Genomic DNA, 24,749 nt, shown 5'->3' on the forward strand with positions numbered 1-24,749 from the left:
CAAACAGCTGTAAAATCGACATTTTTCAAAATTTCAAATTTCAGCAATCTACGAAAACTTACTCCGTCATCTGTCCGAGTTCGCATGGAATGTCTCAGCTCGAAACGTTCGAAAACCTCGGCTCGCTTTTTCCAACTGCTTCCACAGCCCCACGACAGATTCCTGCACGCGTGTCTGTGCGCCTACTTGTCTGTCTGTTGGGCCCCGTTTTCTTCTTCCTTCTTCACGCACACAGCGCGCACACACAGCTGAACTAAACCTCCCTGCACGTGTTCAGGACGCAGGCTGCCTGGCAGCCGAGGGGCGGATTCGGTGCCAACAGGGGAGGGAGGAGAATTTACGGAGGCCCTTCGAGGCCCTTGCTCGAGGGAACCTCTCGACGGAAGGGTCTGGAACCTTTTGGGTCTTCGCAGGCCCCTCTGGCTGTATTTTTGGCCCCGTTGGATGGCCGTTGGATCGAAGACGGGGGTGACGGAAGTCGCTCGACCGAACACACGGTTTAAAATCTAAAGGAGCTGTTGCTAGCTTCCCCCATTTCCCTGGGATTACAGGAATTTTAGTTAGAACCCTTTGGGATACCATGGCCACGGTTTTAGAAGGATCTGAGACACTAGAGTTCGTGGAACCTTGGTACTATCTGAAATGGAACATTCGTTCTCAAGTAACTTGATATTTCTGGAGGGAAGTAGGAAAGTGAAACGAGCTGAGAGTCAAACTGTAAAACGGCGAGGGTGTGGATTGATGTAACAGAATTTTTAGGGGTTTTCTATTTATAGGAAAACTCGATAACTGGGGCGTAGAATCGATCATCAGCCGGCGGAGCCTGCGAAAATTGTCTGCCTCGCAGCTCTTCGACCGACTGCAAAGTTTCAGGTACCTTATCCTCTCGATTAAAAGCACTTTCGCCAGATAAAGGGAATAGTAAAGCGAGGAGCGATTAATCTTGTGCGAATTCAAAAATCAGACCCGATCAATCGTAAACGCAAGTAGCCAGCGTACTCGAGTGGTTCCGTGAAGGGAGGATAGTGACTGGCTTTAATGAAATCGTTTATTTCCTCCTGGCTTGACGGTTCGCGGTAGGAAGCTCAGGTAGAGCGGGGCTATTGGCTTTGCAAAGGTGTTCCCACGTGTCTGCCTGAGCTACAGGTAACTGCATTGCCAACGAGAAGGGAATGGCAACGTCCTCGGAGGTTCCCTCGTCGGCATTTTCGTTTTGCTACCTTCTAAGCTTGATCTCGATGGAACTAGGTGCCAGCAGCTTCAGCTCCAAATCATAGCCACAGCTTTATCATGCAAGTCGCGGTCGACGCTTCTAAACGAAGAAGGTCGGCGGATGAACTGTCCGCCTCATTGACGATGCACCCTCTTCAAAGTTCTCCCAATTATTACGCGCAGACTTTTGGTAACAATCTTAGCTGATTGGGCCATTACTGTGCACAATGCTCGGAGAATTTGGTGCAGCAGGTATTAAAAGAAAATAGTGGGTATTACTTTCATGCCGAATAATGACCCGCCCTATTCTCCCTGGGGAAGCATTGTGCTCCACCGACGAATCGAATAATTTCCTCCATGGCACTCCATTATCCTACCTCCCCCCGAGTCACCTTCCCGTTAAGAATCCTGAATTTTAATGAAAGGACACATATTCCAGTTCCCGGAGGATGAATACAGTTCCGGGAAATATTAAATATTCAACCTTTTTCTAAGTTGGCCCTCCGTAGCATCGTTCATAATTTAGAGGTCGCGGCTTTTCACGTGTATTTAAATACACGTGTACACGGGACACGTGTAACGTGTATTAAGGAATTAAAAATCCGGGTTCTTAAAACCCGTGTACACGGATACCCGCGCATTTCTGTTCACGGATGCCCGTGTAGTTCTGTTCTAGGATACCCAGTGTATTTCTATTACACGTGTACACGTATATTTTTATTACAGGTGTGCACGTATATTTAAATTGGTTCGTCACGATTAATTTTGCGATTGCTTATTAGGTATAGTATCTCTTTTGTCTGTTTAGCATTGCACGAATGGTCTCACAGATCTGAATATGAGACACTGCAGTCAGCACGCACGCAAATACTTACATACTACCTCCATCGCATCTCACTGAAAGATGCGCGCGGTCCTGAGTTCGACGCCATCGATAGTTACCGACGTGACAACAAAGTATGTACATATTTCTATTTAGTCGATCGTACGAGGCGGTATTTGGCGACCTTGCTATTTCTCTGAACAACTATACCTACGCGTATATTAATTATTAACTAGTATTCAATTTGTGTAATTTTCGACGTGTGAATATCTGAGTATCTAAATATATTGGCCCGCTTTTGCGAAAACAAGCTAATCTTCGGGTTACAGGTAACAATAAACAACGCGTAATAAAATTTCATAATAAAATTTAATCTATTAATTTTCTATTTTGGTACAAGAAAACTAAAGCATCGACATTTTCAGGCAATAAACGCGTTCTTTTTCGTGTTACAATATTTCCAGCAGTGTATTGTCAAATATTTAATTGCGAGTTCCGCAATTGTTAGGCATTTGATTGGCCGCGTCTTCCACCATTCGAAAGGACATAAATCAAATCGGCGGCTCGGCTAAATATGTTTCAAAATTCCAAATTTAAATTGGAATGTTCATCAAGTTCATCGTTATATAAAAATTGTAAAGCTGTTTTCTTTGATGATTTTTGTTCTGTTCTGCTTAATTATTTTGGGGGGGCAACGCTTCGAGTAATTTTTTACTTCAACACGAATTATATCCCGTACATGTAAAAGCTCATGCTCCAGATCTTCGTAACTGGAGTCGAGGAAGCAACAAATCTGATTTAATGAGATTATGCTGCTCTCATTAAATTCGAGGTTGAATCGTCGTGTAATTTCCGAAATTATGATTTCCTTAAATATGTGAATAATTTCATCATCATTTTCTTGTAAGTGAAGATGCTTTTCTAATAGTTTTTTTTAGCAACGGTCTCTTTCAGTGTGATGCGATGGAGGTAGTATGTAAGTATTTGCGTGCGTGCAGACTGCAGTGTCTCATATTTAGATCTGTGAGACCATTCGTGCAATGCTAAACAGACAAAAGAGATACTATACCTAATAAGCAATCGCAAAATTAATCGCGACGAACCAATTTAAATTTACGTGCACACGTGTAATAGAAATACACGCGTATCCGTGAACAGAAATGCACGGATACCCGTGTATTAAAAATTACACGGATTGAAGTTCGGCTGCGTTTATTACACGTGTACACTTGCATGTAAATACACGTGAAACAGGGACCTCTGGTTCATATTGAATGGAGGCATTTTGTACATATTTGCGCAGGTATGCCGTCCGCTAAAAATAAGTGGAAAGCAAGTACACCCTAAGGACGGCAAGGGCGTTCGGTCTTGCGTAAAAGATGACGCATCGTGACGTACGGGCGTGCGTAAACGCCCAGGAAAATTATGGTGCCCGTGTAATTTTCTTGTAAAATCCGGAGGAGATCGATTGTACTGCGATTTTGCGCGATGTGAAATTAGGGCACGGTGCACTTACGCGGCTAAAAAGGTTCCGAATCATCGAAACTTAAGGGCTCACTGGCATTTGGCAAGTGATGAACAAGCGTGCTGTTGCGGTGATTTACTTTTCCGATTACCATGGGACCTCTAATTGCAAATCTACTTTTAACGATCAATGTAACCGCCGAAATGTATCGAGTAGCCTTATATTAAGAAATTGCGTTGTAAGTAGAAGAGACGTATGATTAGAGAGGGTGAGGAGGAGAGTTAAAAAGCTGTGGAGAATTTTTCATCCCTTCGAGTCTCATTGGTTATCCCCGATGATTGCGTGGGGAATGAAATTTTATTTTCAAGGAAAGTTGTTGGCTCCGAACACTTGGCGAAGTGAATAAACGAGATACCATCGACGAGGGAAGTTTTCGGAATAGATGTATACGTGATCCCAGGAACGATAAGCTCGCCGACGTCAAAGGTCGACGTCATACTGTGTCGCGCGTTGTACGCGTCATCACTTATTATTCTCAGGCGGATCGCACGCGCACTGTTGCGCGTGAACCGCGCGGGAAACGGCACCTGTTACTGTAATCATAAGAAAACATCCCTTGCTTGTCACCTGCAAATACTTCGGCGAACACCCGTCATTTTCGCTTAAAAACGAAGATGCGCAACTCATTAATGCAAGCATAACAGAAAAATAACCACGAGAAAAGCCACCCTTATATATTCTCCTCTTGCAATTCGCCTGTCTACTTTCGTCTGCCAATGTTAGCGCCAAAATTTTTTATACATATGCTAATTGTATGTTTCATATTTTGTATACTACCTTGCATGTACAATCGCCAAATGATGCCACGTTAAATAAATAGAACGAAGTAAAGAAGAAAGGAACAAGTCAAACTGCTTATTATTAACAGTGTATTCCCACGTCTCGTTGACACTATCCCTCCCCCCCTCTCTCTCTCTATCCCTATCTCTCTCTATCTCTATCTCTCTCTATCTCTATCTCTCTTTATCTCTATCTCTCTCTATCTCTATCTCTCTTTATCTCTATCTCTCTATCTCTCTCTATCTCTCTCTCTCTCTCTCTCTCTCTCTCTGTATCTCTCTCTCTCTCTCTCTCTCTCTCTCTCTCTGTATCTCTCTCTGTATCTCTCTCTCTCTATCTCTATTTCTCTCTCTCTCTCTATCTCTATTTCTCTCTCTCTCTATCTCTATTTCTCTCTCTCTCTATCTCTATTTCTCTCTCTCTATCTATCTATCTATCTCTCTCTCTCTATCTCTCGCTCTATCTCTATTTCTCTCTATCTCTATTTCACTCTCTCTCTCTCTCTCTGTATCTCTCTCTCTCTCTCTCTCTCTCTCTATCTCTCTCTCTTTGCCTTTGTGTTCAAAGCATCCATCGTGTACGATCGACAGAGATAGAAGCGTCCGTGAGCGGGTCGTTCGCACGCAGGATCGCTTACAATCAGAGTTGAACTCGAGGCCCGGGCTGCGTCGGCGTCGGCGTTTTCACGGGCGGCGGTGGCGCGGCGGGTAGGTTGGCGTCGCGGCGCCTCGCGTCAGCGTCGCTGGAACCGTGGACGGAGACAACAGTGGTGGCCAAAGCATCGCGTGAGCGCGTGATCCGCCATATTGGCCGCGAGAACACTCTCAGCTCGGAGGCTGCTCCGCGAACCTTCCCTCGGGATCCCCTGCCGCGACGACGACAGGGGGGGCGGAAAGCCGAGGGCGTAACGAGCGTGTCGTGTGTGCCAGTGAAGCGCGAGAGAAGGGTGACACGGGGGTGGTGGTGGAAAAGGGCAATAACGTCGCGACAACACGCCGAGATACGCCTCGACCAGTATCCGCGACTAGTGACAGAGGGTGAAACAGAGAAACAGAGAGAAAGAGCGAGAGAGAGGGGGGTGGTGGAAGGAGACAGAGGCAGAGAGGGTAATGCACCGTTCATAGTGATTCGTGGATCACAAGGTGTCCAGTGATTTGAGGATCCGAAGAACGGAGTCCTCTCGGAGAGACAGTGGCTTCGAGTCAACCACCCCTGGCCTATACCCCTGCTCGCGAGGAGCTTCGAATCGTCGGATAGCATCGTTGCGTAGCGGCAGGCTGCTGGCCTGGTGTCACTCGAAATCGGGTGTCATAGTAACACGCGCAGCGGGGTGATGGATGGTATCGCTTCCTGAGCCAGCCCGCGTCATTCGATCCGAGGGACAGCGACCTGCACCAGCTGGACCTTGCTGGGATCTCGATCGTCGGAAGTGATCGTCGTGGATATCACCTGGGTGGCGGTGGTCGACGAGAGCGTGAACGGGAGGATATCCCGCGGGCACGACGTTAGCGGAGCAGCTCGTCGTGCAGCGTGACAGCGTCGTGGGCTCGTCTCTCCCTCTGGTCTCGACTTGTGCCAATCAATAACCGGCGCACCGACTCGTTCACGCTTTGCTCTCTGCCTCCCTCTCTCTCTCTCTCTCTCTTCCCCTCTCTCGCTATTTTTCTCTTTTTCTCCCGCGCCGTCAGTCCGTCTCTCCCGTTGAATCGGATCGTTGGATCGATGGCAGCCGTCGAGGAATCGTCTAGGATGCATTGAGAGGGCATCGCGACGCGATGTCACCCTGTTTCCCTGTCCCGTCCGTGTCGAGCTCCTCCCTCGCCCCACGGCAGCGTACCACCCCCGCCGCGTAGCCCCTGGTCCCTGCCGTTCCTTGCCCGCCGCCCTTTTAAAATCGACAACCGCTGTCCTTCTGGCTGGAGAGCAGGCGAGAGCGGTGATCGCCGTCGAGCAGCAGCAGCGACGGCAGTCGACGACGACGACGACGGCGGCCAGAGGCGGCGGTAGCGGCGCTCTAGCTGGCCGCGCCAGCGCCCTGAGCTTCAAACAGCCACGGAACCTATTTATACACCATCAACGTAGCCGGACGACGTAGCGCGAGAACAGCGCCGTGTTCGGCCACCCACGCGAGCAACAGCCCGAGGGGAAGCGGTTGCCGACGACGAGCAGGAGCAGCTCGGGTCAGCAGCGACTCGTGTCCACCGCGAATCGACACCTGAACGCCTCGCGGAGACCGAGTGAACAGCTCCCTGGACGGGTCGCGTACGATCGATCCCCGAATCCGTCCCAACTCGTACGTTCGCTCGCCGGTTCGCTCTATCGTTCGCCGATCAGGCCCCGGAAGTTGGCTGGCCGTGGACGGTCGATGGACGAGGCCAGGAGCAGGCTCGTCCCGATGGGACAGGAGGACGGGAGCCGCGAGATTGCTGCCCACCCATAGGGGACGCCATTGAGAGTACGGGTGCTCCGCCGTCTTTCCCTTGGCCCGTGTGATCGACCGTCAGCGCATCCGCCGCGCTCGTCTTCCCTTCTCGCGTCGCGTCGCGTGTGCCGTGGAGGCGTTCTGCGCGCGGCTGGGAACGTGGTGGATGGGGTTGGGTCACGTCGCCGCGCTGTGACACCGTCGGGTGTTGTTGGACGCGCGGCCCTGTGCTGCTGATCCGCGAGGGCCGTCGCGAGCTTCGCTGAGAGAGCTCCGTCGAGGCGGGAAATGGCCGGCGGTGGTGTATGATGCGCGAGGATCGTTGGTCGACGACTACCACTACGACCCCGACCACGACTTGGACTGCGAGGCGGCTGGCGTAGCGGTGCGTTTCCGGTGCCGTGGTCGCGGTGGGTGCGCGTATATGTGTCCGTCCGTGTGTGCGTGAAGAGAAGAAGTTGCGGCGGTTATCGAGGGGCTGAGTGGTGCCGGGGGAGATCATGCAGGTCTCGGGCGAGGCCCCGAGTGGCCTTAGTCCCGCTGCCGGGCCGGGATAAACGGGGATAACCGGGGGGTCCACGGGATTGAACGGTGGTCGCGCGCGGCTCCTGGGTACGTCGCAGCTACGGCACCCCCCCGTCGCGGTCCTTCGACGCTGAGATAACGCAGGGAACGCGGGAAGCGAGCTGGACTCGCTTTCGGGCGCATGGAACATGATAGAGGTGAGGTGGAGTATCGATTCTGCGAGTCTGTGACCACTGGCTGTCGATCGCCCGTGGGATACGCGAACGAGCAAGACGATCACCGTGGCTGAGCTGGCCTCTGACTTCCCGCTCGTTCGGCGATGCGAAAGCGTAAGCTTTTAGCCGCGTAAGGTGAACGTCCCAATTTCTGCTCGTTTAAGAGGTAACTCGTCATGAAGAAGGTGCGAAAGATTTGTTTGCGATCAAAATTTGCAGAGTATTCGATGAATAATAAATCAACCAATTCGAAAACTATTTAAGAAAGATATATCAAGAGGTTTGACTATTAGTAATTTCTAATTAAATATATAACGCTCTAAATGTCCGTATTTCTGCTCATGAAAGATAGCGATGTATGTATTGACCCAAGCTCCTGCAACACTCGCGTAAATGTTTAAATAGTTTAGTATTATTTTGCTGCAACTATAGTGCAAACGTAACGCATATAATAGTAAGAAATATACGCAATGATCAGAAATGGGGACGCGAGCAGAAATTGGGACATTCACCTTATTAGGCATGAGGAACGAGGGACAACCCGAGGGGCGTCCCGACCGACAGCTGAAACGCCTCGGTGAACCGTAGATATGTGGGTTAGCCGCGCTGGTCGTGTTGGACCGAGCCTGTTGATCCAAACCGGGGATTTATATTCGGCCGCGGATGATCGTTGTTGCTGCTGACACGCGCCCGACACTAGCAGACCTTCCGCGATTCTCCTCTCGCGTCCTCCGACATGCGTCGTGGGTGTGCGGTTGTTTCGAGGAAGCTCGAGGATCGGCGTGAGCAAAGGTGGTCGAATTCGGAGTAGGCTTTCGTTACAGATATTGTACCTCGACGTTCTCTAGATTCTCGGGATTTCGTTTTGATCGGTGTGCTTAACTTGGTAGATGATAATGGGTTTCGATCTTATCGTTAGTTTCGGTTAGACGAATTTAGGTGAACTCGGCAACTTTCTTCTTTTGCGCTTTACTTTTGTATTCCCTCGAACTTTTGCATTCCCTCGACCGGTGCGATTTCTAGCCTTGAATAAGATTTTTATTTCAAATCGAAGATCCTGCTTTGCCAGTATCCCCGTTTCAAACGCGCAAAGCGTGGCTGCACGAATTTAGAGACACGTGCTTTTCAATCGAGCAACTCGTCAATGGGATCAATCACGCGTTGCCGTCGATAGAAGATCGTCGTGGTCGATCGAGGAACAGAGGAAAGCTTGAAACGAACGTCGTTTAAATTGCATTAGGCGTATCAACAAGTGTCAGACGATGCTGGGTAATTACGCGCGCTTAACGATCTCAAAAATCCATCGATGGAGTGGTGGCCATGCCTGTTAAGAATAGCCGCCTGGATGAAGTCACAGGGACAATACTTTTATAACGCAGATATTCCTGGGGCCAAAATATTTTTATATTCACCGGGGGAATGTAAACACTGTGCGAATGCACTTTTGGGCACCGTTCCAATCGCTGGTGATTCAGCATCTCGAAATCCTCGCTCGTGCTGTATCTGTCGCATTTCCTGTATCACTCGGGCTTTCGCAAATATTAGTTTATTAAACGCAACTCCTCCCACGCCCTTTCCCTACTCAGCGAACTTTTTAATCCGACTGATTAAACACCCAAGCGTTCCCTCTCTCAGTGTCTCTATTAGCAAATCTCTGCTATTCCATTAATACAGAATTGGTGCTATTAAACTTCATTCCTACGCAAGCAGAGATCTAACCGGAAGCTCCTAAGCAGCAAAATTTCACCGAATCAAAATGCGCGCCGCAGTGAGAATCCAAATTGATCCGAACAGAAATCTTTCCCCATGCGGTATCCAATTTGAATCCGCACCGAATGAAATCTCCCCGGATGGAACACCATCGACAACTCACCTCTGCGACGGCTCCAGCAGCTCGAACTTTTCCAGTGGAGGCGTGTTTCCATGGAGCCAGCTCTTCTAAATAGACTTCCCGTGTTGGCTTCGATTTCCTGTCCCTCTTCGTCCCACCCCTCCGTCGGGTTTCCCTCCCGAAATTGTATTCGCGACAGTGATTTCCACCCGTGCCAACGAGCCGCTCGACGAGTCCTGCCCGATTACGATGGATAATCCGTGATAAGCAGCGCCAGAATCGGCTCCAGTTATCGGCAGCTCGAATCAAGCGGGACACCCCCGCCCTCGGGTGCAACTCGAAACGCGAAAGCCTGGCGCCAAAGAGTAATTACCATTCTGCGCTTCTTCTTAACGCGATTAAGCACACGTCGGTTCAAGCTGGGCTTAGATCGGCCCGATACACAGGAACTGGAATCATCGAGGCACCCCTCTACGATCGACGCCGCGATCCACCATCCTGGCGCGCGTGCGGATGCACGAGCGTAGATCTTTGGGAGTGTGCCGGCTGTTTATCAATCGCTGCCCACAGCCCGTATTAGCGACTCTCGAGCGTGGTCGTTATCGTGCGAAGCCGCTCGCGAGAGCAGATCATCGATATACACGATGGCGTAAAAATAAAGCGGTCCCCCCTGAGACGGGGAGAGGAGAGAAACGGAGAGAGAGAGACTGCTCATGCGCGCGGCTTTGCTCATCGGTGCCTCGATCCACGAGGTTCTTTCGCTGAGCACTCGCTGGACCGTGATGGACCAGCAATTAATGCGGTGAACACGAGCCGCAGACTCGTCGGCGAAACGTTCATTAAATTTCAGAGAATGACTTTCGCGACGTTCGGTAGCGTAGGAGGAAATGCTGCGCGAAATTTTTGTTCCTAGAAATTGAGAGGGTTTGGGGAGTTGTAGGTGTAGAGGATCTCGCATCCCTGCGAGAAGGGACAGAGGGGGTGTTTTAAGTAGAAATTTTAAAAGATTGCTGTTTGAGGTGTGGCTCTGAATGGGGGGATGAAGGAATCGGGTGTTGGAAATAGTAAGGTGTGGGATGTGTCGAGGTGGCTATGAGGAATGTTGTCTTGTTCTGGAGGGATGTAAGCAGAGAGGGGTTGGAATATCGTGGAAGCAATAAAAGAAGAATTTGATCGTTTCTTGAAGTTCTGAGCGGGTTGGATTTGTGGATCGTGTATTTTTCTTGTCGATAGATTCATTTGAAGGGTTGAAGGGAGGATGAGGTAAAGGATTCTTCCGTTTGAGAAAGGACAGGTCACTTGGGCGAATAGTGCAATCGGATAGCGTCGTTTCCGGGTTCACTTTGAAAACGCGAGGCAGATCGATGAATTCAGTCGAGCACACCGACAATGCTATCCAAACTAATTGGTTACCTTTTGAAAGCTTATGTGACAATTACCGTACGGTCAGCTTGTTTCAATTAAAGCTTAACGACTTTACCGCGCTCCCGCCGCGGGCTCGAATCGGCTCTGACGTTTTTCAAGTGTTCAAATAAACCGTCGGTCGATCCAGTCTCCCTGCACGATGAGCTGGCTCGTGACCCAATTGTTCTAAAAACTATACTCTGCTCCACGGCACCAGGCCTCCCTTTCTAACGCTTCAATTTCATATGGAGGAAAAAAACGCGGAGACCAGGGAATCAGGGAATCCAGAAAATTGAAACTTGGAGTCCCCTGGCAGTCGACGAATCTAAGTTCACTCGCTCCACTGGCTCCAAAATTCGAGTAACTCTCAAGCAGAACTTCGCATCGCCAAACGAACGTACCAAGAAGTCTCTTCGCTCCTCAGTAATCTCCCAAATTTCCTCTGACACAGTCCTACTACCGCTAAATACTCTCCACCTCAGTCCACTTCCCATAATCGATAACATTACGTCCAAGTAGGAAGTGATCCTAGCCCTATTCACCTGTTCCTCCATCGTAACAGGCATTATTACTCCATTCACCAGAGTTACCCGCATCCCGATCCTTGCATTGCCAGGTCCAAGTCCATCAACTCCATGAAGGAAGAGGATAAACTCCTCTAGGTCCTAACCCAGGTCCAAGTCCTCTAACTCCATGGACAAAGTCCTCCGAATCCAAGTTCTCCAACTCCACAGCCAAAGTCCTCCGGGCCCAAGTACTCCAACTGAAATCCTCCAAGCCCATGGATGAAGTCCTTCGGGCCCAAGTCCTCGGGATCCAAGTCCTCCAACTCCATGGACGAAGCCGCGCGGAGGGCCCCAGTCCTCGTCCCTCAGAAAAATCCGGCCACCGCGACAAGAGGAGGTGAAGGTCGAAGGAGTTAGCGTCGCGGGCTCCAGTGACTCGGTGCGCTTATTTTTAGCGGACGGGGGCTGGCTCACCAGACGAGATAACGTTTGCAGATGTCGACGGGAATCGGTGCCACTGCAATGGGGATCGGCGTTAGTCACGGGGCAGGGGGTGGCGAGGGTGTCGCTGGTGGTTGCAGGCTCCGCGCGCAGAGCCAGGGTCAGGGTGCTGGCAGCACGTCGCAGCACAGCAATCCGCAGCAGTCCTCGCAACAGCAGCAACAGCAGCTGCAGCAGCAACAACAGCCACCCCCGTCGCAGCAGCAGACGCAGCAACAGCAACGACAGGGCTCCGGGGTCATGGGTCGCTCCAAGAAGGACAACTGTTGCCTGTGCTGGTGCTGTTGTTGTAGTTGCTCGTGGTATTACCGATCCTGCCTATTCTACCGTTTCCATGGCGCTGCATGGGGCGGCATTTGTGCAGCCGAGTTCGAGGGCGGATTCCTTGAGGTCGCGGGAGGTGGCTCGCGTCCCTCTGATCCTTGGGATTGCCTCGCTAGATTTTCTGCAAATTTTCTTTCAATTGCAGAAGCACTGCGAATGAGGGTGCAAAGGGTATTTCATAAGGGAAAATTAAATTCCCTTAAATTATAATGTATCTATTTACTAGTCGCGTTAGAAACGCTCTCGTTCACGCTGTGCCCCTTTCCAAAATGCTTTCAAATACAAGACTCGCCTTTGTGCTGCACAAATTTCGCCCGGATGCGACGGCTGCGTTTTATTCTTTAATCCGTATTCAGAACGTGGAATGCCTGGGAATTTAACAATTCCTCCGCCCTTCGCATCGCGATGGCACGTTCTGAATACCGAAAGCTCGTCAAAGACAACGGACAATCGTCACAAAACGAGCAAAAAGTGAATGGGAAGGAGGAATAATGGCGCGAATCGAATTCACCACGGTTGAAACGTTCTCGACGTCGCGGATCGCGTTTCCATTCGTGAAAAAGGAGGAACGTCGGTGCGGGACGATCGATCCTCGAAAGCTTGCCGCGATAACTCGTATATCCTGCCGCGTGACAAGCCATTATCGCCGCGTTTCATAATATAATCGTCAGCGGAACGATGTCAGTCCATTGTCTTTAAAACGGAGCCACGACCCATTTACCATCGAGCAGCCGTACCTACGTACACTCTTTCTGTGTTTCATGCCGCAAGTAGGAATAAATGGTAAGCAGGCCACCGAGCTGCACTCGTTAACGCTGTTTCTTTGCGGGAATCTACTATCGTGCCGTGCCCTCGCGCGTCGTGCATCGCGAGTCCCAGAAACGGGGGCTGCAACGCGCGTCACCGTTTAAACAGGGTTCAGAATTACAAGCTTTCTCCTTTCTGTCGCGTTCGAATAACGACGGACGCTAGATTTGCACTTTTCCTTTACACCTGGGACTGGGAATTATCAAGTGCCGATGATCAATGGCACATGTTCTGCATTCTCCCTCGATAGCACAACCCCCGATCGACGTGACGGCAAATCGCGATACCACTAGCGCAAGGAATTTACGATACAGCTTCATAAGGCTACAGCAAAGAGTAAATTACGATACCAGAATCCGTCTGTAAAACTCCAACGCAACGGTGTGCCACTCGTTCCATCCCTCAGGGTGAATTTCATCCTCTTCGTCCGCATTGTCAACGAAATCTTCTCCGCGAAATATGTCAGCAAGTTTATTGTAATACCCCAGGAACAACATATCAGTTTCATCTAATAACTGTCATCCTCCGATACGTATACTCCTCCGTCGACGATATTCATAGAACAGTCCAACATCCGATAGACCAATTTTTCCAGTCGAAGGAGGACTGTTCCCAGGACGCGATAACAGCCCCAGGGTCGATAGATTACGCTCGGCAGAGTAACATTCGTGCCCCATCCCCTCCAGCAGAAAAGAAACCCTCCGAATGCGTAGCACGTGTCCACCCTCGGCGGAAATCTGCCCGGCGAGGGAGTTTTCCGTCGTGGCTCGCCTCCTATCTGCTTATTTATCCGCGCTACGTTCCCGGCGTTATCGGGCCCCGGCCACTGTTTGCGAGAGCAGACGAGAAAATTCTCCCGCGGAACGGCGGGGCTGATCCGGCGGGAAACGCGACCCAACGGGCGAGCGCTCCTTATTTTCTTCATTTGTCCCGTGGCAAACGGAGCCGTGTCTCGTTTTATCCCCGGTGCATAGTGTTGTTCGTTATGGCCTGCCTCTGACGCACAGTGGGGAAATTTTGCGATTTTAGGGCCGAAACTAGGGGCTAGATGTTACAGGGGTAGGTTGTTACAAAGCAGTTTAAAATTTTTTCGCTTGGACTGTCACTTCGACTATGAAGTGGCTGATGTGTTTCAACCATACATAGTTGGGAATGTTGTTTGTTTGTAGTCGGTTCACGGGTTGTCACTTTATTACAGGTTTTTGTGTTTTTGAAACTAGTAGTAACTTTTCATTATCTACTTCAATCTTTTCTACCGAACAGACAGATAAATGTATGTAAATTAATATTACCGCGTTTGAATCAGTGTTCCTTTAGCTACAGATTTGCACCAAGAACATAAGAATACAACAAACTGGTATGAAATTATAGCTTTTTATACACAATGGTGTCAACTGGGGCGAGTTGTTACACAAGACAAGGGACATGTTGTTACATTGTATTTAGTGATTAATTTATTGTTTTAACCCTTTCAACTGTTAAGAGAAAAAACGAAAAATAAAAAATCAAAACCTAAAGAGATTTTGTTAAAAAGTTTTAAAATGGAAACTGATGAGATAAAAATAAAAAAAAACATACAGTAAAGAAAAGGCAGATGAGAAATAAAACCACCACAAATAATAGACACGAGTCCCCGTATGAAACGGACGAAGATAATTAGTGCAACAGATTTCAGTTTTTTTTTTTATTATTTTTAAAATAAATTTTTTATTGAATATTTATTCTAATAGATTCTTACCATTAATGAATTTACTTTTGTCCGAGAAAGTATAATTATGCCCTGTATTGTGTAACAACTAGCCCCTACTCTGCGTACGTTGATACAACATGTCTCGACCTTCAAAATGGCTTGTTTCAAAGTCATGGTTTTCGTTTAATTACATGCGATAGCGGTCATCGGTAGAGGAAAGAACGTACTTTAACTGAGGGTCATTGATATTATTGAATATGGAATTCCAAAAAAAATAAAAAACTGAAAAATGTAACAACTGGCCCGTCTCCCCTACGGAAATGAAATTTTTTAATTTTACAAATTTAATAAAAATGTCAATTGAAGAACTATATCCATTTTCGTGATCAAACTCTAAAAACTTATTTTTAATATATAAAATTCGGCACTTTTACGTTCTAATATATGAGAAACTAAATTATCCGAGAAACAGCACTTACAAAAATTACGAACGATAAAGATTTTTTTATTATTTACATTTATACACTTTTTTCTTTGTTAGAGAATGCCTCTGCTACAGTGCAGCAGGGTATAGCAAAAGGTTTATCGCTTTTGACGACAAACAAACATACATAATACAAACAATCAAACAGAGGATCAAAGCTGAATAAAATCGTTTAAAAAAGAATAAAACGGATTGTAATGTATAACATGTGAACCAGTCTCGGTCACAGTTATGTCGTATGTTAATTACAAGATTAGCAACTATTAGCAATTAATAATTGTATTTATAGAAATGAAAAATAGAAATGAAAATCATTGCAGAATATTATGGGATTGATATCTATTTTATGTATTAAAAATTGATTCTTATATGAAAACGTAATTTCTAAAACACTACTTTAAAAATTATATAAATTTCGTATTAAAAGCCGAAGCATAATTATTATGAGGACAAAAGGATACCTTACGCACCACCAATAAACATTTGCGAGTCTATACCAGCTTTGTATTAAAACATTTAACAGTAAAATTGGTGACATTTGATACTCATATTAGTTCTTCGATTGACATTTGCATTTATTTTGTCGAAATCAAAAATTTATTTCTGCGGTTTTGGCCATAAAATCGCGAAATTTCCCCAGCGTGTGACGGCTGTATCAAATAAGGGGCGCTTTTCGGTGCATTCCGTACGACTCTCGCGCTTCGTATCAGTGCGCTGTGGTCGTTGCTACAACACAGAGGGTGCTTAAAACTGTATAACGATCGGGGAAGTAGGGGACTGGAGTATAAATAGGGGAAAATTCGGGAATAATTCTAGCGCAATCCCCTGTTGAAACTAAAGTAGGAGGGAATTGAAGGAAGGAGTACGCGGGCATCGCCAAATCATCTCCCACTGTCTTCCTTCGGAAAGCAACCCGCAGAAGTGAAAGTACAATGTGCAACGATTGGATTCGCAGTTTAGCGGCGGTCGGCGGTAACTCGGCGGGCGCTGGGGGCCCGGGTGACCAGGGGAAGAAGAAGGGTATCGCGGGCGTTGGCGGGGAACTTGGTAGCGGCGTGGGCGTCGGCGTCGGCGGGGATCACGCAGGTGCGAGCGCGGGTAACGGCCTCGACGGCAACGTGGAGTGCAGCCTGGAGGAGATCAGGGCTTGGGGTTCGTCCTTCGACAAGCTGATGAAGAACCCCGGGGGCCGCAAGCTCTTCAGGGAGTTCCTCGTGAGCGAGTTCAGCGAGGAGAACATCGCGTTCTGGCTGGCCTGCGAGCAGCTGAAACGGGAGAGCAATCCGGAGACGATCGAGGAGATGGCGCGCATCATCTACGAGGCTTACATATCCATACTCTCGCCGAAGGAAGTGAGTGTTCTTCTTCTGTTTCCTTTTGGTTAATTTCGCGCATAACTGACGCGGGCTACGTTCCCCACCCCCTTCCGTTGTTGATCCATCTTTGGTTTACGACCTCTCACCACGTGCACTTCAGCTTCCACTGCTCCACAGTCACGCGTTTGTTATCGACGAAAGAGCCGAGGAGCCGTGTGCTATCTTTACCCGCGGTGGTTAAACACCCCTGCAATCTGTTACCCCTCGTTCAGGATGTTGCGAGAGATCCGGCATCCTGTAGACACAGGGAATCGCCAACGTCAGTATCGTCTTCCCTATCGTCGCTCAAACATCCGCGCACACTCGAGTTATCCACCCGCTTCTCAGCTCAATCGCTAGGAACTTGCGCCCGGCGCAGCAAGTTCGCTCGTAATCTGTCCACAGTTTCCGAGTCCCTAGGCTCTAGCTCGAGTGTATACTCCACCCTCCGCCGCGTTCGCAACTTGCGTACCCTCCGTCCCCCACCTGGGAAATCATCCTAAGCGCCTGTTACCTGATTTCAGGTGAGCCTGGACTCGCAAGTGCGCGAAATAGTGAACCGGAACATGGTGCAGCCGACACCGCACACCTTCGACGAGGCCCAGCTGCAGATCTACACCCTGATGCACCGCGACTCGTACCCCCGTTTCGTCAACAGCGCGATGTACCGGCGGGTTGCGAGACTGGAGAGCGGGCCGCCGAGCCCGTAATCGCTCGTCGACGCAACGGGGTGGCAACGGACCAACACCCTCCGTCTGTTCGGTCGGTTCCCGCGAGGGGCCGCGACGCTGTCGACGCTGTCAACGCTGGCCGATGACGAGGAGCCTGGGCGGCATCAGGGCGGCAAGGCGGGATCTCTCAGCCTGGGCCACCGGCAACGTGGCCGAGAGACGGTCCCCGGCCAGCAGGGACGTACGTACTCCTCCGGAAACCTCTCGCAAGCGACTCGCTCTTCCACGCGACGCCACATCTCGGGGCCACGTGTCCACGCTTCGCCGCGACGCGAGCGTGCACGCACTTGACGATGGACTGAATAAGAATATAGAGAACGAGAAGGCGGGACAAGGACGGGGCAGCGGGCTGAATGGAGAACACATGGGAAAGAAAAGAGAAGGAAGTGACGAATAGAGGAGCGCACGGGGCGGCTACGCGCGTCGCGTAGACGAGGCACTGACTCTTCCTTCCAGGACTGTTTGGTACGCACGCTCGTTCACGTGGCACGGCTACGACCGAGGATCGGGACGCGCGAGCTCGATCGGTCGGGGACGACGTTCACCGATCGAGGGAAGTTCCTAAGTTCATCGTACGTGAGTGTCTTCCGGCTGATCATCGCGGCCGATCATCTCTCTCTTTCTCTCTGCTCGAGAGCGACCGCGGGGGTCGCCCCGCGTCTTCTCTCCGAACCGCTCGAGCATCATTTCTCTGTCTCAACCCCTTTAATTTCGCTGTCCGCGCCGTTCGATTCTCCTCTTCTCTCTTTCTCGCTCTTCTCCGCCGCGGCCCCTTAGAAACCGTGCTCGCACGAGAGACCGTCGCAGGAACCCAGCCGAGGCCCGGGGCACGACGAGGGGGTACTTTCCAGAGGATTACTATGATTTCGTCGAGTTCTTAGTACGTAAGGGATTTTACATGGTTGTTGACTTTTCCGTTCCGTCGTGCCGCTCCTTTTTGGCGGCTGCAGTTGTTACTTCGAACGGTGGGAGCCGTGCCCCGGGCTCACGCGGCACAGGAGGAGCGCTGCGCGTCTCCAACGAAACGCCTAGGTCGTGTTAGTGGCGCGTAACGCAGCGATCGGCGCGACAGAAGCAATACCCGTCGCTGGAAACGATTTCTCGCCGATCGAATCTGTCGTTCGAAGGCCCAGGTACGCGGGAGAACCTGGCGCTCTGCAAACCGGGACAGCTGCGAACAAGAGTAACAAGACTCCTTCCTCGGCGTTCTCTCTTCGAACAGATCGATCCTCGCTAAGGGGCCTGAACCTCGGGAAGGACCGACAATGCCATTTTTCCGCGTCAGAACAATTTTGTTTCGCACTGGTCTTACTTGTGATATCGCGGCGAGGCGGGCGCTTGGCTTTTCGGGCGCCACGCTCGTTCGCGCCACAATCTCGATCATTGAAACGGGACCATGAGATGAGAGAAGTAATTTATTAGCGCAAGGACAGCGGTGCCGTTTTGCAGAGCGCTCTCCCGTGCCGAAAGTATCGAGGAAGAAAGCGTCAGCTCGGCCTTAGAACGGCGACAGGAAAGTCTACGAGTCCGAGGAGGGTAGGGACTTTAGTATCGCTCATTTTTACTACCCACTCGCTGAATGGCACCGGCTATGCTTATTTCCTTCCGTTCAGAGCCAGCGGAGATCCTGAAGAGAGGCGAAGCGTCTCTTTCCTGTTACCGTTCTACGGCCGATCAGCATTAGCACGAAACTGTACACGTTTCGGTGATTGTCACCGAACGACGATTATCCAGATTCAGAGACACGGTTCGGTGGCGACAAGTTAGAGCAGACAGCTCGTCAACGTGACATGTGATAATTTGGTAAAACCCTAGGAAGGCCGATCGATTAGTTTCTTCAGCTTTCAATTGCTAATGCAGCGTCTCACGGACGTCCTTTTTAAAACACTCTTTTCCCCGAAGCCTGTCGGCCTTTATTCAAGCGTACCACGCTCGTCTGAATTTAATCGGCGAGTCGCCGCAAATAGATCTACATTAGCGATTAAAGGTTGACCCAGACACGGCACGCGTTCCGAATTAACGATTAAAATTCACAATCGCCCGTGGATACGAATCAACCCCTTGCACTCTGACTTTTCCTCGAGCGCCCTTCGTCCAGCTACCTCGACCCGCCCCTGCACAGTTCCTCGCTTCGGAACGAGCCACGCAGCGGCGGCCGAGCTCCGCGGAAACACTCCCGGGAACAATTGGCCCCGACTCACGATGCAGCGCGCCGCTGGAGAGCCTCGGAGTGCAGAGGGATGAAGAGTCGCACAAATTCCTCGTCCACGCTCAAAAACACGGTCGAATCGAGTTTCGCGTGGCACGGAGTACCCGTAGCTCGTCGAGATCTATCCGAGGATTCCTCCTGTCCACTCCGCGCTCGACGAACGGGCGAAGGAAGGAGGAAGTGGGCAAGGGAGAACGAGCTCCTCGACGATCGTTCCCATCGACGCCTCCCACGTCGTCTCTTCCATTCGATCGCACAGAGAAGAGTAAAAAGAACGAGAAGGATGAACGGAGGGTACCCGTCATTCCCGAAACGGCGTGCACCGAGCTACTGCCACAGGGACGCGACAGGGGTGGCAGGCGCCTCGAGCCCGACCACTCCGACGACCAACAAGACGATCGCGATGGTGGGTGACGGAGGGATAGGCGAGATAATGTACGATCTAGTCAGCATCGCTCGAAGACGGCGGCGTCGATGAATAGAAAATGGCCTAAGCGGGAAACACTCGGAGTTCCAGCTAATTTTCAAGCTCCAACAGTCGCCATTTCATCGGCACCGTATCGCCGAGGGGACGAGGCGCCTCGACACGCGACTTTTCTAATAAATCCTGGGTATATGAAACAGCGTTCCTTTGCAAAGGGTACTCGATAACAGCGCAAGTATCTTTTGAATTTTCTTCGCGGAGGAATCTGCCCCTGTCGCTTCACCGCGCCCCCTTTGATGCTTGCGTTCGAGAGGGTTGGGGTAGGTTTCTTTCAATCGTTGGGCAATTGCTACAGGGTATCGACTAAGCTTTTATATTTCCGGAGGAACCAGAGGAGGGCCGAAGGGAAAGTCGAAAGTGTCGCGACGGTTCATCCCCCCCGATTCGGTGGCAGCTCACCGCGCGGAATCTTTCAGTCGCTCGCTCCTGGCGCTTCGTAGAAGAAACTTAGCAAGCCGGTGGAATCTTCTTGGAAGGCTATTCCTGTGTTTTTGTGGCGAATATTCGAACGGGTGAGTTCCCGAGATCGCGCGGACGCTCGAACAGGTGACTTTATAATTCACATCCGCGCGACACACCCCCCCGTTTTCTGTCCAGTGTTCCCCGCGAGAAGGCGCTCGATCGGTGCGGTTAACAGCGTCTCGCGCCGTTCGAATATTCGAATGAAGCAACAAACTGATCTCAACGCGAAAGACGAACGATTCTTCCATCTACGAGCGGGGAACGAGCGCGGCTGAGAGCCGCCGCGCGGTCGTGCCGGCGAACAAGTGCACACGATCGAATACGTGACCAGGGCTTTGTTTCCCTCGAACCGCACAACTTTCCTATTTATCGAAGAAAACGAACAATAAAGCTCGTGAACATCTCTGAATTGGAATCACGTTCCTCTCCAAGCTGCTCCGCCTCCAACCACCGAGCGACAACCGCGAGAAACGAATCCCCGGGAACTCCTTGAAGCGTCGAGAGAGATTGAATTTTTATTTAGCTACTGGTTTCCCCGTTCTGCAAATCCTCCCGCGTTACTGTCTCTTTACAAAGGGAGGGGGTTGGAAACTCGTCCCTGGCCACGTGGCTGCGCACGAGATCGCTGGGAACTCGCCGATCACCGACGCCTAGGGATGCCAGGCCAGGGCCTGGATCGCGCGACCTCGATGCGTCAACGGGATCGTCGCGAGCCGATCGCACGAGCGCGAAGGAAAGGAGAGAACCAGTCGCACAGTCAGCCACAGCGTTTGGCTACTGCCCTGTAGATAATATTATAGATAGTTACACGACGTGGCGGGAGGATAAGCTAATTATACATGCAAATATATAAATATACATATATATATGAATATGAAAACGGAAAACAAAAAATATATATATATATTATGGATATATATGGAATCACGTACATGTGCTAAATATGTTCGGCGTAAGGGTGGCGAAGGGTGCGAATCGCGCGCGAGGGCGAGAGAAAGGGCGGGAGAGAGTGGGAGGGAGCGAGCGGCACCGGTGAGAAAGAGAGAAAGAGGTGATTAAAACGGACAGTTTTTAATTCTTTCGTCCCTGTTCCAACGCGCCGAGACTCTACTCGCGATCGAATGCTCTCTGAGACGCTTTGCACCCCCGTCTTGGTGCACTTCCCGCCCTTCTGAATCTATCCCACGATCCACGGAGCGACTCTTCCTCGTTTCGCGTTAAGATCGCGTATTCGATGGTCGGAGCTTCCTGCCTTAAGGGTTGATGCTCAGTCAGGAGGATGAAAAAAGAGGTGGTCTTTGAAAATTTTTTACTCGAAAGCTATGACACATTTCTCGAAAAATCTTTTTTCCTTTTGAGGATTGCATCTAGTACCGTGCATCGTATTTTTTTTATTTAAAAATATTTATCAATAACTGAGTTATCGTCTATCACTCGAAGGTTCTCTAAAATAAAGGCTTCTGCGGTGACCACTGCTGCTCGAAAGTCGAGCATCTAAAATAAAAAATTCAAAAGAATTTACTTATTATATTATATTGTCTAGTATTTGAACGAAGGATTTTTTGAAATATTTATTTGGGAAAAATGGCTGATGTTTAAAGTAAAAGTTTCAATTTTAATAAGTAAATTCTTTTGAATTTTTTATTTTAGATGATCGACTTTCGAGCAGCAGTGGTCACCGCAGAAGCCTTTTTTATAAAACCTTCGAGTGATAGACAATAACTCAGTTATTGATAAATATTTCTAAATAAAAAAAATATTAAAAGAAAAAACAATTTTTTGAGAAACGTGTTATAGCGTTTGAGTAAAAAATTTCCAAAGACCACTCTTTTTTTCGGCCTCCTGACTGAGCATGACCCCTTAAAGGGGAGCCTCGTCGAGGGTTCGATGCTTTGGTACGTTACGGTACAAGTGAGTACAAAGCCTGTTGCTCTTTTCTTCCGCTCGTTGTCCTCCGGTTTAACGGAGGAAGTATCGAGGAAGTAAAGAACCCTTGAAACACGCGACGAAGAGACACTCGGTTCGAGCAGCCCTCGAGAAGGGCGGAAAGGAGCGGACACGGGGGTGGCGGGTGCTGCAACGCTGCGGCGGGGCAGAGGAAACGGGAAACACGCCGGCGAAAGGTGAACCAACGGCGAGAATTGGTCGAGCGTCATCTTCACTAATAAACGCACAATTTTTCTGAACCTTCGACCCCCTTGCTTCTTTCTTCCGGCATCATCCCTTTTATAATCGTCGTTCGACCCTGGCGGTACGCGTCTTTTGTATCTCACAGTATGGCAATATTTGTAACGAGGACACCGCGGTATACTTTTTAAATCGCGGCGGGGCGGCCGATCCGCGGGATCAGGGCGAGTAATCCTGTTCCCCGAACGGACGCCGCCGGAAACTCGGACTTCCTGTTTTGGTTCGTGCTCTGCGGAATGGGACAATGTGCAATAAGAGAGGGATGGAATGTGAGGGCTAATAAACTGGTGAAAACGATTATACTTGTCTTGGAGTGTTCGCTTGAAAACTTACTCGTGAAACTTCACTCTCGGATGGCACAGCGATCGCAGCAGCTGGATGAATTAAGACTACGAGGGTGGAATCTGCAGGTTACGATACTGTTTAGCAAACAACCCTATGAATTCAATGTCGAGCACTTTCTAAAGAAGTTTTTAGAACCGAGAAACAGACTTTGTTTCCTGAGCAGTGGTTTAACTCATAAAAGTTCGAAACAGGTAACGAATAAAAATTCCTTCCCATTGTATCCTGAGAAGAATACTGTTGCATTCGCGGGAATATCGTTCGAGTGGTAATGAGGAGAGAGTGGCCCAAGAAATAGCCCCTTTTTGGGTCCCACGATTTTGGAACTGAATTTTGTGCCAAATGATAGCTTATGATGAGACATCGATCACTCGAAATTTTCAAGTTGAGGTGGCAATTAGTTTCTGAGATATGAGAGGTGAAAGAATAGGGGAACATTGGCAGGTTTTTGATACATTTTGTTATATAATGTAAAAATTAACATGTTTACAGTTGATTTAAGTATCCTATCATAACGTTGCATGTTTCGTGATTGTACTACAAGTGTTAAAATGCATAAAATTTTTGTCATTTTCTTAGTTAATACATGTTAAATACCAGCCGGTACGGGGTAACATTGGCACATCATATAAATAGCAGTAACAGGTTGAGTTTTACTACTCTGAAGTCAGTAAAGACTACTTCGGACACGTCTAGTAATTTATTCGATTAGCAAATAATTTAATCATTTTTCGTGTGTGAATTAGCGGAGTTGTGTTGTTTGAATTAGCGGAGTGACATAAAAGTCTATACATCCAAGCGTATGGGCTGCGTTAATGAATTTTCACTTCTTTCACCTCTCATATCTCAGAAATAATTGTCATCTCAACTTGAAAATTTATCAGGATTGCTGTCTCATCATAAGCTAGCATTTGGCACAAAATTCAGTTCCAAAATCGTGGGACCAAAAAGGGGATAAAAAAAAAACATTTTGGGGTCACTTTTTTGCAGCCACCCTTACGTTTTTGCGGAGGGTGTCACTGTGAGTTATTGTGAGCGTCGATGGCAGCGCGATTCTCCTAAAATTGCTACAGTGGCAAGTGATCGTTAGAGGTCCGAGCGATCGAAGCGAAAGAAGTCGAAGGAACGACTGCATCTTTGCCAATTCTCGCACGCTTTTCGTGAGCTCTGTAATTTTCAGATTTCTCGTTCAGCTCTCAAAAGAAGGTAAGTGCGCTATTTTCTTCCTCGTTTCTTTACCATCTGCATTTCAACACGTTCTCAGACTGCGGAACTAAAAATACGTAAAGACGATCTTTATATCCAGACCTTGAACAAATCTGAGTCACTCTTTTTAGTTGCAATTAAATTCAACGCAGAAAAGAAGTGCAAAGGGTAAATTGCAGGTCGCCGATTCATTTGTCGGTTTCTCGAGAGTAGCCGCGTAACTCGTGCAATTCCCTTAAAGGTGCCATCCACCTTCTGACCATCTAGGGACGAAGTTCGTTGAATGCAGTGCTCGTTTAGCGAACCTTTTTGTCGAACCGATTATACGGAAACGCGCGTTTTCGCGAATAAATACCGCGTGACTGCTACACGGAACCATGCTCCCTCTTTCTTTCCCCGATCGCATCTCGACCGGGCTTCCGTTGGAATGTGTTTCACCTCTGAGATCACCGCGGCTGTAAATTCTGTGAGGTCTAATGAGTTCTTCCATCCTCTCCACAGGGAATCTGAATAGATTTGGCGAAGTGGCTGACGTTGGATGCGCGCATTCCTGAGGACAGACAGGAGTGCTTTCTTTCAGTTAAAATGTACAAGCATGCAAATAAATTATGCATAAAAAGGACGAGTGACAAGGGCGCTCGAAATATAGGATATTCAATAAACAAACCGAATGATTTCCAGAATACTTTATGTAAATCTAAATGATGGTTCATTAGAGTCTTTT

At 49.1% G+C, this 24,749-nt stretch overlaps 1 protein-coding gene across 3 annotated transcripts; it reads left to right on the plus strand.

Annotated features, from left to right (window-relative positions):
• Positions 1-4,998: 4,998 nt before the first annotated feature.
• On the plus strand, positions 4,999-22,774 carry Dhit (regulator of G protein signaling double hit). Of its 3 annotated transcripts, none has more exons than XM_076809569.1 (4): positions 4,999-7,484; positions 11,699-12,046; positions 16,005-16,401; positions 16,929-22,774. In XM_076809569.1, exons 2-4 carry the CDS (start codon positions 11,739-11,741, stop codon positions 17,112-17,114), a joined length of 891 nt encoding a protein of 296 aa, XP_076665684.1. In that variant the 5' UTR covers positions 4,999-7,484; positions 11,699-11,738; the 3' UTR covers positions 17,115-22,774. The 3 variants fall into 3 exon arrangements, with proteins under 3 accessions (XP_076665684.1, XP_076665682.1, XP_076665683.1); XM_076809567.1 differs by having other exon boundaries at positions 5,000-7,484; positions 11,739-12,046; XM_076809568.1 differs by having other exon boundaries at positions 5,001-7,484; positions 11,739-12,043.
• Positions 22,775-24,749: the final 1,975 nt, after the last annotated feature.

This window comes from Andrena cerasifolii, chromosome 4 (genome assembly GCF_050908995.1).
Source record: "Andrena cerasifolii isolate SP2316 chromosome 4, iyAndCera1_principal, whole genome shotgun sequence".
Taxonomy (NCBI): domain Eukaryota; kingdom Metazoa; phylum Arthropoda; class Insecta; order Hymenoptera; family Andrenidae; genus Andrena; species Andrena cerasifolii.